The following is a 13,448-nucleotide window of genomic DNA, read 5'->3' as shown; positions in this document are numbered from 1 at the left end:
ACTTTTTAAGTAGGATATTTATTAACTTTGACTTACTCAAGCTTTTCATAGAAATGGAGCAAATCTCTGGCCAAGCTGGGTAAATGTGCTTGGGGAATGTGAATTAGAACTGACTCCCCCCCCCCCCACCAGCTACTGTCAAGGTGCCCTTGTGCAAGGCACTCAACCCCCAACTGCTCCAGTGGCCAGTATGTGAGAGCACAAAACTTCAAGAACATGAAGCACTGGAAAACAGCAAGCGTATTCAGTTCCCCCGCATAAATTGAGCTTACATCAATCCATAAATAAAGTCTTACTGTCTGTACAACCACAGAGCCGTCTGAGTTTCTGTAGTCAGAGCATCCAGAGGGACCCACAACACAGTAACATTTAAAGTTATTTTCAGAAATGTGTGGTTCACTGTAAGCATCTTCTGCCACAATGACACTTGCTAACACAGGAGGCTAGACTAAGGGCGAGGTGAGCACTGATACAGGGGGATATAAGGGGCTGCCAGCTTGGGGCGATCACCTCCCACAGAAGTGCAGCGGCACATTTTTTGACACATTTTTTTCTCCAAAGCCCCAGGCTTGAAGCTCCAGCCTGTCCTCCTCCTCCTCCTCCTCCTCCTCTCTATCATCATCTTCTCCATCTCCCTCCTCATACAGACTGGGCTCCTCCACAGAGGTCTCCATGTTTGGGTTGTAGCCCCTTAACGCCTGTGCCTCACTGTACTCATAAATGGTGGGCAGGCTGCTGCGCAAACCGAAGCGGCGCCGCAGCGCCACAAGCAGTGGCTGCGGCACGGTGAAGATATCAACATTGTTGCCAAGGTCGATCCAGGCCAGGCTGGAGAACTTCTTGGGATCTTTCACCGCATCTGTCAGGTCTTTCAGGATGGCCACTGTCAGACGGTTGCCATTGATGGCAAGTATGGTCAGTTTCGGCAGGCAGCCGAGGAACGGCAGCAGCAGCCTCAGGCTCTCGTCCTGCAGCTCGGTGAAGCTCAGGTCCACAGCAGACACTGCGTCACTGCTGCTCTGGAGGTAGAAGGCCACACGGTGGACGTCTCGGCCAGACAGTGGGATGCCTGACAGGTTGACCACATCACCAGACAGTTTCTTCTTCAGGGTGGTCTTCAGACTGTTTGGAAAAGGAGACAAAACAAAGCAAAAGTTGGATCTCTGAGACCACAAAATGATGATGTGTTGCAGACAAATCACAGATGGGCTCATTCTACAGCTCTGGAAGTTAGTTTTCTAAAAGAGTGTAAAGACAAATGATCTTTACTTAAAGGTCCGGTGTGTAGAAATTAATGGCATCTAGTGGAACGGACTTGGCAGAAATGGAATATAATATTCATATAATCACCTGAAAATAAGAATGTTTTTGTTACCTTAGGATGAGAACAAACCAAACACTCAAGAGAGGGCTTTTCACATTTCACGGCCACAGTAGGTTCTCCTACACACTTCGAAGGGGAGGGGAGGTGTATTCAGTTTATTGCAATCTGCAGCCTCACCGCTAGATGCCACTAAATCCTACACACTGCACCTTTAATGATGCTGTGGTTATTGATTTAAGAGATTCTGTAATGTGGTGCCACACTGTCCCATAAGCACAGGGGAACTGCAAAGTACGCAAAAAAAAAAAGAAACAGCAGCCTCCAGTGGAGTGTACAGAGTGTAGCAATCAATAATGTAAAGAGAGAATTTGCATTTAAATGTGTCTCAGTGCGAGTCCCTCAAGCAACGAATTTTCTCTCCTGGGCTGAATGTCATCCGAAACGCACCAGCTGTTTTCAGATTTGGGTGTCACTTCGTTCCGTAAAGCCATTTCTAAGCCACCTCTCTAAGTCTCCAAGTACAAACCAAATAAATAAATTAGTGTTTGGAAAACAGAGTAAATAAGGCAATGTCTGGTCCAATTAGTAACAAATATGTCATCTTGTTTGGCTGTGGTTACATTTTCACCCCTGGGACAAGATGTGCCATTTTGAAAACTGGGGCTCAGTAGAGACATGCATCTTTTTCTTTGGATTTTTCAAATCAAGTCACTTTAAAAATGGTCAAAAAGTAGTTATGAGATGCCTCTTTCTTTCACCCTTCCCCTAAAGTTTTGTCAGAATTAGATATATATCTTTTGTGATATTGTACAGGACAGCAGGCAGAGGTATGGATAGATGATAGATGGACAAACACACCACAGAGGGACAAAAAATGGGCGAGAAACAAGAGTGAGGAATGCAAGTGATCATCTATTTCAGTCTGAATGACTCCAGACAACAGGTGTGAGGTGAATCCATCTTAAAGAAAAGAGCCACTATAACTATGATACCTGTCAGGTTGGATCATTGTATCCCTGACTGCCTCTGCCAACGCAGGGCAATCTGAAACAAAATGTTCTCTCTATACCGGGGTGTGGTTAAATATGCATAGGCGAGCTAGAGAGCAGCTACATGCATGTCAGGATAGCACTGGAGTGTAAGACTGAGTCTGCTGCAGTGCATCCTTTTGTTTCTGCTGGCATTTAGAGGGAAGACATCTGCCACACAAATGACAATGAAGTGGAAGCGTGGGCGATTTTGTTTAAAAAAGCAGGAGAAAAATGTTCTGTTTAAGTGGCCTAAGGTTTATCCTCTCCATGTCTTAGTCCTGTTTGCCTCTTGCTTGTCCCCCTGCCTCCTCGGGCACGGTGAGGATTATCCCCGCATATCTCTGCTCTCTGGTCTGTCTGGGAGCCTCATAAATCGGCAGGCTGTGCACTTTACATCCGTCACCCTCTCTGCTCGGTTAAGGAAAAGAAAAAGATCTGTAGCACACCGGGGCTGTGATTCGCAAGATTATTGATTCCAAGAGTAGGCTATAATTCATCTCCTTCTCCTTCATATCCTCACTCTTGCTCACTGCCTCTCATTTTCTTGCTTTTTCTATTTCTTGGCCTCGTTTTTTTGTTGTACAATCTCACTGCTTGTATTTTGATCTGCTGAAGCACATGTATTTGCGCTTTCTTTCTTTCTTTTTTTTTTTGAATGACTCATTGTGTTTGTAAGTTTATTAAAATTCTCATCTGGCCACCAGAGACTCTGATAATGCTTTACAGATTAAAATATGAAGATCATTTTTCTTGTGAAAATGCTGCCAGCTTATTGGTTAATCTGTTTAGTCCAATAATTTAATAATTCAATTTATTGCTCCCCAAACTGAGTGTCAGGGTTGCTCCAATGTGTTGCATCTAAGGGGTCATGAGATGAGGCCAGGAAAGCAGAAAAAAACATACTTCTATGACAAAAAAATCATGTTTTGCTTTTCAGACTTATTCTAATCTTTACTTTTTCCTTGTAAATTACAGGATAATTTTACATCTGCAGATGTAAAATTTTACAATTATAATTATAAAATCAAATAAAATTAGTTTACATCTTCAGGCCCCTAAAAAGTATGCAAATGATACCAAATTCCCTCTTTAGTTGAATTGGCTACTAAATGTAGATGGCTAGCAGACATAGCTTTGTGTTAAGGGGGAACAAGCCAAAAAGACTGGGAATTAGACAAAATGTCCATCACCATTTCAACCAGTTTAAGATGATGTTTTCCAATTGCTTGTTTGGTCTTGTTTGATCAGCCCAAAACCAAAAACTTTTAGGTTTACAATGATATACTGTAAGCAGCAAATCCTCATACTTAGAGGCTGAAATCAATAAATATTTGTCCTTTGTGGCTTAAATGATTTATCGATTAATAAACTGAAGTTGATTAATTTTCCTTCAATTCTGCTAATCTATTAATCGTTTCAGCACTCAAACATTATTGACTATGACTGTAGCTTCTTAAAATGCCTAATAAAGTATTCTTGGCACACTCGACCGCCCCTGTTATTTCAGATGGTTTACGGTATCGCTGTGCAGCTTCTGCACTTCACTGTAATGAAACTGATTATGAGCATCGACTTTTGTTCTCTTGGACTCATTTATAGCCGTGTTTTCCTACCTCTGCAGGAGCCCTCCCCTCTCACCTGTGTGCCTGTGTCTGTGTGGGAAGAATTTCTTGTGCAATGCACTGTAGATCTCTTCCATAAAACTAAGTCAGGCAGGGTAGGTATAGTAGCTCTAATGTGCCTTTAATGAGACGGATTAAAGACGACCTCAGACTTCCTTCCAAATCTGCTGCCTCTCGGCTCCGTGGGCACAGTTCCACCCACAGGCTGCTTGTCTGGCCGCCCGCCCGGGGGCACAGCTAGCATTTCTAAAGCCACAGTGTACACTACAATCCATCATCATGAAATGATAACAACATAAACAACTAAATGTCTCATCTTGCTCCCTCTGATGTGGCTGCTATGCTCATAGGCAGTGGACCAGCTCAGACGCAAACAACTTCAAAGGAAAGTCCCCCCGCATAAACATGATGCGAAGCAGGACTGTCCCCTGCACCGGGACTCATTGGAAAGCAAACAACTGAGGGAAATCCATCTATTGACATCCACAGGAGCGACTGATACAACAGTGCAGGAATCAAATAAGAGCTGACTCTCATGTGTCAAACTATTGGCTGCTTAAATGTGGGTTCAGGCAGACTGTCTAATTGCTTTTCATAGCCTGTCTTTCCTGGGGGATGTTGTTAACTTTTATGCACTGAACAAAGGTCCTTGCTGCTCTATAGTTATGTAAACCCCAGAGGTAGGAAATAAAACATCTGGGGTTTGTGATATTGAAATGGAGCGCAGGCAGAGGGACCAAGCTTACAATACAAAACCCATGAATGTGTCTTTAAATGACGGGTTTTTAGAAAGTGTGTATTAAGGAATACGCTGCTGAAGAATCAATGATTCAATCTGTATTTAAACTGCACCAGATAGTTTGCACTGGATAACAAACCTACAGAGGCTTGAGCTATCTCACTGCTGCCACTGTTGATACAAAGATTTACTCAGACATGCTCAGCTGCCCAACATCTCTTGTAACAACTGCACACACAACACATCTGCTCCGGCAATGTCTTCAGCAATATGATCAGAAATGCATTTTAAAACAGTTTGCAGCTTGAATTCTGATTATGTGTGAGCTGTGACCACTATTTCCCTTCAATATTTACCACATGCAATCACGTATTATTCCATCTTTATCCTTATGTGCTTCAATGTGCAATAATAGCTTCTCCACTAAAAGTTATGACAGAGCCATTGATTCCTCTATTCACCCATTTTCCATCTCTCTCCTTTACGTCTGGTGTCAGGTTAGTCTCCACTCAGCTGAGTTGTGTTGATTGTCCTGACGTTAAAAAAGTTAAGTGCTCATCATCAGCATTACTCTGTATCTTCTCTACACTTCACCATTCTGCTAATCAATTTCTGCTCTCTTGCAACCAAACACTGCCTCTGCACTGAACTTGAAAGAGACAGGGGTTCTGCAGAGGTGATACTTTAAAAAGGGATGGAAGGGTCAAGTCTATGTGTATGTTATCTTTGATTAAAATACTGTGACATTTTTACAAGGTGAATCGTACAACCCTTCAATATTCTGCCACCAGGGTGAGAGTTAAAAGCAAATGGCAGGAGAAACTTGTAATCTGTCCACCCACATAGAATACATGTTCCCCTTCATTTACTCTCATGAATCAGTAATATATCAAGAGATGGGGGGCATGTGCTATATTTTTTTTCTTTTTTACTGGAGGATTTAATAAAACAATAGGTGGTGAGTTTTATACGACTGACTCACTTGGTAAAATAAATATATTTAACCATTTAAATTATTTTTTTCCTATAAGCATGCATTAAAAGAATAGTTTGACATTTGGGGAAATACACTTTTTCATTTTCTTAGACAGTGAGATGAGAGTATTGATACCATTAAGGCTGCAGCAAATGTTGATTATTGATAATCTGCTGATCATTTTCTTGATGATTTTTTTGGTCTACGTACCATAAAATAAGTGAATATTTATTCCGTAGTTTCTAGAGTCTAAAGTACAGTTTTCAAATTTCTTGTATAGTGTGACCTGCAGTCCCAAACCTAAAGTGTTCAGTTTTTTGTATTAATGACAATTAATGGTTTATCAAAATTGTTGCTGATTAACTTCATCAACTAATTGTTTCAGCTCTAGATACTGCTGTCATATCTGTAGATATGAAACTACAGCCAGCAGCCAGCTGGTGTAGCTTTGCATAAAGACTGTAAACAGGGGAAAACAGCTAGCCCAGCTCTTTCCGAAGGTTACAAAATCTGCTTACCTATACCTAAAAAAACAGCTTTAAAGTGCTGGTAGGTGGATTTTGTTACATTTGGAGAGAGCCAGGCTAGCTGTTCCACTTGTTTCCAGTCTTTATGCTAAGCTATGCTAATCCACTGCTGGCTGCTTCATATTTACTGTACAGACATGAGAATGGTTTTCATGTTCCCATTGAACTCACGGCAAGAAAGAAAATCAGAACATTTTCTAGTTCCTTAAAGAGTAACTTAACACCATGGTGAAGAGCAATGTTTTACTGTCCTCTCTGGTCGAAAGATAAGCCTCTTATCTGAATCTTAATATTATCATTACTGATCTACAAAAATTATTTACCATTTATAAACATTTAAAGATTTACAAGCCATAAATTATTTAAAAACTAAACCTTTTTACAAAGTGGATTAGGGTTAGTGCTTTTCCAGTAATTTCTCTTGATTGAGAAACCACTTATATTTCAACTTTGTATATAAATATTATTAAAGTATCATTTTTGCTGGTTTGGTTGCAAATCTTTTGGCCCATGTGTTGAAAACTGCAAAGATCTGGTGAGCAACTAAATACAGACAATATGTCTGTCTTGAAATATATAAAGATATATAAAGATTGGAAATAATATCCAGTGCTATCTCAGCTGGCAGGACAAACTCTGTAACGCAAATTCAAATTTGTTTCTCGCTGAGCATGCACAGAGACACTTGACTCATTTCAGGGGAATGAAAAAAAGCACTTGAGAAACATTGGATGTGGATGCCGTTTTCACAGACCCGTGGGATCGGTCAGATCAATGTCTGCTTCATCAACGCTTTGGTCTTGACTTGTTTATTCCTCCGATCGATCTGAGCTGTTTTGCCTCCAGGCATCTGTATAATACATGTGCGGCAGTCTGGCTCAGCCGTGGGAGAACCTGCGAGGGTCTAATGTACAAACTCATCCTTGAAAAGTGAGGTCCTTTATTTCTCTGCTTCTGTTTTATCTGAATGTACCTTCAGGCCCGTGACTGAGGGGGTACAGTGCTGAACATTTCCTGAACCAGATTGTTCAACTCAACTCAGTTTTAGCATCAAATATGTTTCTCTCATGCCTTAGGACAGTTTGAGCCATGTTAATGAGAATTCATTACAGTCACTGCCATTTCCTCAACTATGCAACTGTCACACTGATACTACGGTTCTGCTGAAAATGTACTGGGAAACATGAAAGTGGTGACTGCATACACTATTCAGTGTCCTCCACTTTCATGGGGATAATAGCACATTTTATGGAAAGGAAAAAATAGCCTCAAAGCTCATTTGGATTTGGATTAAATTCCAGTGAAACATTTAGCGGATGGGCTGATTAAGGCTTCCTCCATTGTACGCCATCAATGGTGCTGCTCCGGGCTGTGCAGTGTTTTGATACCTCAGATCAGTCACTTGGTTCTTGGAAACTTTGAATTCAAAGTTTGAGGGAAAAGTAGCAATGTTGATGTCAACATGGAGTGAACTGACAGCAGTGATATGAACAGCACACGTGTCTTTTAGAAGAAATAGGGAATATATCCCAAAAAGGCACAAATCATTAAAAAACATGAGCCAAATCCTCCAAAATTCTCCAACTTACAGCTATGTCAAATCCTTGAAGATGTAGCACCATTAGTCCCCATCTGTCTTTTGTACAGGTGTGAAGGTGAAGTTTTAATGAGCACAGAGGCGGACAGAAGAGTACTCGAGGGTCTGTCGAGTGCAGTGAACCTTACTCAGCTAGCTTCTCCATCACACAACTCTCATGGGTTCTTTGGGCATGAATGCAGCAAATATGTCAACTAGCACAAACAGGAGTGACATTTGTTCTCAATGCAAAGAAAAAAAGAGAAAATATGACACACACTGCAAAAAGAAATAAAGAAAATGTCCGTATTTATTTTTAAAATCTCACTGTAGTTTTTCTACCTCTCTGCTACCGTCAGTTTACACCCAAAATAACACAGGCGGGCCAACATGAATGTGACTTCAGACCAAAGATGACAGCATATTCACGCTGTTGTGCCAATGATTGTAAAACCTCTTGGTACAGACTGTACCATAATGCAACTGTACGGCGTATAAAATGCAAAATGTACTCCACGGGTGAGCTATAAATTCACCAATGATTTGATTCAATGTGACAAACTGGAGGCTTAGGAGAAAAGAATACTGCGACAGAACACACAGAAAACAGTTTGCATTACATAACTGCATATCACGGAGCGCGCCTGTGTCTGCTACACTATGTCAAGGCACAGTTATGAAACCAGCATTAAAATGCAGGGCTCCAAACACAGACCGAGGGACTTGATCGCAGGGAGTGATCTGTATCAGCCTTAAAGGGACGAGACCAACAGATCATCAGAAGCACAACAATCCTTGTTTCTGTTATTCTTAAGCAGCAGCCTTATCATAGATTTACAGTTAAAATCTAATCAATGAGAGGTTAAGAGAGGTTCAATCCCTGAATAAAAACCAAGGGAATCTTGAAATGCTGTTATTTAAAGTAACGTGCTGCTCATTTTAAAGTTCCTCTTTGAATTAAAAACACCTCCAATCCTGTGTTTACCAATCAACACATTTAATCATTCTAATTATTTCATTATATCCCCCATGCCCTGAAGATTGGAGCGATGGTATCTGAGCATCTCTTCCTCCTCCCCCTCATCCTCCTGGAACTCAGTCTGTACCACGGGAAGCCCTCAATTATTCATGGACAAGGAGGGTGGCTAGAGCTTTAAGTCTCAATTAAAAGTGGAGGTCAAATAGAAAAGCAGATTGAGCAGACTGAGTGCAGCAAGCAAGTCAAGTGGAGCACTCCATCTCTAAATGGAAAGATGACCAGAGAAAGCTAAAACTGTGATTATTTTTCGCATTTTCTTTTCCCTGTGTTGTCAGATTTTTGCTCTTGTGTTAGGGGTTGACCTTGTCAGAGGTCAACGTGCTGAGTCAGAGCATGTTAGGCCTTCCAGTGCACATCTCGGGGCGGGTAACGTGGCTCCGGAAATAGGTCACACACGTGTTGAAAGCAGATGACACTTGGCTCAGTGTACAGATGCCATATGTACAGTAAATGCATTAAGGATTAATTAATTTTTGCAGACATAGAGCAGCTGTGTGACAGAGAGCAGGTGTAATAAGATTATAGGTGACGGCTTATTATTTTGGGGGCTTCACCTCAAGAGGCTACTGAATTGCAGGAAATATCCTGAGCCAGTGGTAAAGAGTTTAAAACCATTTGACCTCACTGGTCAAAGTAATGTTACTGCTTACTGTACACCCCACAAATTTTACAGGTCATAGTGAGTATTGCACAGCCTTTGATTACAGTAAGTGTTGTTTAAAGTCTTCCATGACTCTGGAGGAGCTTTGTCAAGGTTGAGGAAAGGGCTAAAAATCTCCAGAGATAACCCCAATGACATCACGGTGACGTCATTGGGGTTATCTCTGGAGATTTTTAGCCGTTCTTAAAAGCACATAGCTCTGGGGATGGCAATATTGGTCTGTCTGTTGGCCCACTTTAGTCCAAACTGAAATAGCTCAACACGGATTTCCATGAAATTTGGTTAAGACTTTCGTGTCCCCGACAGGATGAATTGTAATAACTTTGGCTATTTTAATTTGTCTGATATTAAGGTTTCTGATATTTTCAGACAAAAGCTAATGGCTCCCATCAGCAAAACACTATACCTGCTAAATATCAGCATGTTAACATTGTGATTGTGAGCCATAATTCAGATTACAATTTGTCGAAACTTAATAGAGGTAAGAGAATAAAAGAAAATAGGGCTGGTTGTTTAACAACTTTGATGCAATTTTTGTTTTTGCTGTAGCAAGTTTAATCAATTTTCAAGGGCAGCTTCTTCATTCACAGTACAAATAGAAAAGCTAGCAAGGCTGCTGAAAAACTAGCCTACTGACACTTTCATCTTTGTCTGTCTGTCAGGTGACCTTCACCTTGCAGGTTGTAGTGGTCAGACAAGAGTCTTCCTTGTTTGCAGTTTGTGGTGTCCTACAGTTTTGCAGATGTCTCTTTTATAATGGTGGTCTATCGGGAAAATGCTTTTTGGGCCACAGGGGATTTTTTTTCGGTGCAGTGCCACAAGTGACCACTGGGAGAACTTGGCAGCCATAGACTGTAAAAAAAATAATGGACGTAGCCACCGTGACGTCACCAGTTGATTTAAGTACTCCCTTCTTGAAGCCTCGAGTTTGGCATTTTGACCATCGCCATCTTGGTTTTTTGAAGCCAGAAGTGACTATAATTGGATGAGAGGGTGGAGCTAAAACTAACGCTAGTGTTAGCTGCTGGCTAATGCTAATGCTAATTTTGGCTAGCGAAAAACAGGCTTAAACCAAATGTACTTACCATAAAAGCTGAACAGCTGACTCCTTAGAAGGTCTTTTAGTACAACCAAACGCTGAACAAGACTTTTTAGGTAACCAAAATGCTACATTTAACTGTCATTAACTGAAAACACACGAAAATATCAACAGCTACACCTGTACTCCTAATCTGAGGTTACATTACGTTACATACATAACCAAGGTTGTCACGGTGGTAGCAACTTGTCACAATGTAGCCACGCCCTCAAGCATACCCTGCTTTATCGTCTATTTTACTCTAAATGGGACCATAATTTACAAAATGAACATCATCTGTGTTGAAGAAGACTTGAAACTAGCGATTGAGACCATAAACTCATTAGAAAACTGTTTACTGAGGTAAGAAAACAAGTGAGCAGTGGGGTCATTTTCTCACAGACTTCCATACAATCTGACTTATTTTTGCAAACAGTGGAGTCATACCCTGCTGGGAATTACAGAGAACACAGGTTTAAGTCACTGCCACATTGGCCTCAATTTTCAGACCCAGGGCTTCCCACTTGTTGGCAGCTAGGCTGAGTGGTGACAGGAAGCCTGATGAGAAGACAATATAAAGTTCCATTATGGGAAATGAGGGATCAAGGGTTTTTACAGCTTTGCCTGTACTAAAAAGTCAGGATATGACCTTCTTCCTCTCAGAGGCCCTTTAAATCAAGTCAAGCTCTTTCATGTTGTGTCATGTTTCAATGTTTCAGATAAAGTTGATTATAAAATTTTCCATCCACATGATGTTTTCAAATCTTTTGTTCTACTTCACAAGCCACACTGTAAACACAAAAAAACAACACACAAAACCACTTCATTTAGTATGCATAGTATGTACATTTGTGTCAACAACCATTTTTGAAGTGTTGCTGGTTCTCAATATTTATTAAATGTTAGTTCAATTTATTTTGATTTGCTATGATTATTTTAACAGTAAATCATATCTATCCAAGGACTTGCAACACTTTCTTCTGCTCTCATGTTATCGCATATGTTTGAAATGTTTGAAACTGAAAATGATTGATGAGGGAAGGATGACTCACTTCTTCCAGTCTAGAAAAACAGCATGTGTTTAGAAATGATCAGTTTTTAGGGGTTGAATGGCAGCTTGTTGTGAATGGGAGGTCAAAAAAAAAAGGAAAAAGATTTTCAGATAGATTTTAAATAACATTAATGTAGAGTAGACATGGCCTTGAATGATTTGACAGTAGAATAAGCTTCAAACTCTTGGTCTCAAACACATACAATAGTAAAGACTGCAAAAGAGTGAGGGAGGTGTAGTGCCTTGACAATATTGCTGTGGCCCTTGAAGGATCATGAAAGGGAGAGGGGCTCAAAATAACACCGAGGAAGGGAGGTAGAAGGGATTTCTTTAAAGATTAGAGCAAATTAGCCTCAGCAGAGCAGGGAGAATCCCAGTGAGTACTTCTCTGGTGATTAGCTGGTGAAAAGCTGTCGAGGAAGCTGGTCTGGAACTGTAGTCGTAGAAATGCAGTTGAAAAAGTGGTTATAAGCATTTGCAATTTATAACACGTCTAAACAGCTCAGCCACATATATCCATGATGTTTACATGGCTTTTCTAATGATTGCTAGGGTTTGATTCAGAGGTGAGAAGATGACTTGAGGTGCCTCTTGAGGATATTGCTTTTTTTTGCCTATGAGCAAAGACAGGAGATGCTGATCTCACTGAAGTGGAAAGGACAGTCCAACAAGAGCTGAATTTGCAAGGAGAAGTCTTGTAGAATCATGATGCAGGTCACAGGTTGGTGTGAAGAATAGGAAATGGCTTGTACGTTTGGGGCTGAGGAGACTTTAGTAGCCTCATACTGCATGCTAGCATCATGGATTTTGAAAATCTGAGCAGAAACCATTAGAAGTACCACAGGATGGATGATTTTGGTAGTTGAGACAGGGGATGATTTTGTATTGAGTGCAGACATGCCAGAAAGGGCTGCAGCTGTGTCACATCAGGACTTTATTCTTTGGTCTAACTAGTTTGTATGAAGTGTGGTCAAAACACATCTTGATACATAAGTCTTTACGCCTGTTTCAAATTGGAACACTCAAAGTTGAGGTGAAAGCCCGCTGTCATAGAAAGGGATTGAGTGTATTGAGAAATAAAGCTGTACACACAAAAAGTGGTGAGTAGTAGTTGAAAAATGTAAAAAGGGCTCGAGAGAACAGTTAAAACTGCCCTACTTTCTCACCTCTGCAGACCTGGCCAATCATTGCATAGAGTGGGCGTGATTATTGGATTGTTGGGTTCGGAAAGTTACAAATTGCGACATCAGAAATGTGTTGCAGTTGCTGTTCGACAATGTTTGAAGCATAGTGAAGAGGGGTCAATGGGGAGCTGTCACTGCTGATGGAAAGGAAAGGTGGAGCACAGACATATCTTTGTCATGTTGAGACTACGTTTGAGTCGAGGTCTGAAGAGAAATCGAACTGAAGTTCAGCAGAGTGAACAGTTACTGCAGGTTGGAAACCAGTCTGTGGTACTTTTTAACTTCATGAATGACAGCATTTAAAGATTACAGATCTTTTTTTTTAAACTCAATTTTTCTAACAGCTTTTCTTTTGTAACAGCTTTACTTATTGTTTGCGTCTTGATCCAGAATTGTGTTGTAGTCATAGCAAAACATGATAAGAGTTGTCATTACGTTGGAATTTAAGGATTGGTCAAGTGTTTCATCTTCTGTGTAAACATTTGTAATATTTCGGCATGTCTAAATTGCAAAACTGTAAAACATTTCAGATGTTAAATGTAACCAGATGTTGTTATTATCTCAGCCGGGCATAAACCTGGAGGGGATCAGACGTTTGGTTGTGTGTGTCTGTGTTTGTATCGGTCTAATAATCTCACAT

General features: G+C 40.7%; 1 protein-coding gene across 1 annotated transcript in view; it reads right to left on the bottom strand.

Moving 5' to 3' along the window:
* The window catches only part of lrrc75bb (leucine rich repeat containing 75Bb), a 29,134-nt gene continuing 15,686 nt past the window's right edge, over positions 1-13,448 (bottom strand). The window contains exon 4 of the mRNA XM_042395303.1: positions 1-1,122. Within this exon, the coding sequence (XP_042251237.1) occupies positions 507-1,122 (616 nt within the window). The 3' untranslated portion in view covers positions 1-506. The remainder of the gene's footprint in view (positions 1,123-13,448) is intronic.

Source organism: Thunnus maccoyii, chromosome 19 (genome assembly GCF_910596095.1).
Source record: "Thunnus maccoyii chromosome 19, fThuMac1.1, whole genome shotgun sequence".
Lineage (NCBI taxonomy): Eukaryota > Metazoa > Chordata > Actinopteri > Scombriformes > Scombridae > Thunnus > Thunnus maccoyii.
The sequence above is the reverse complement of the archived record's forward strand: the minus strand, read 5'-3'. Positions and strand labels throughout refer to the sequence as shown.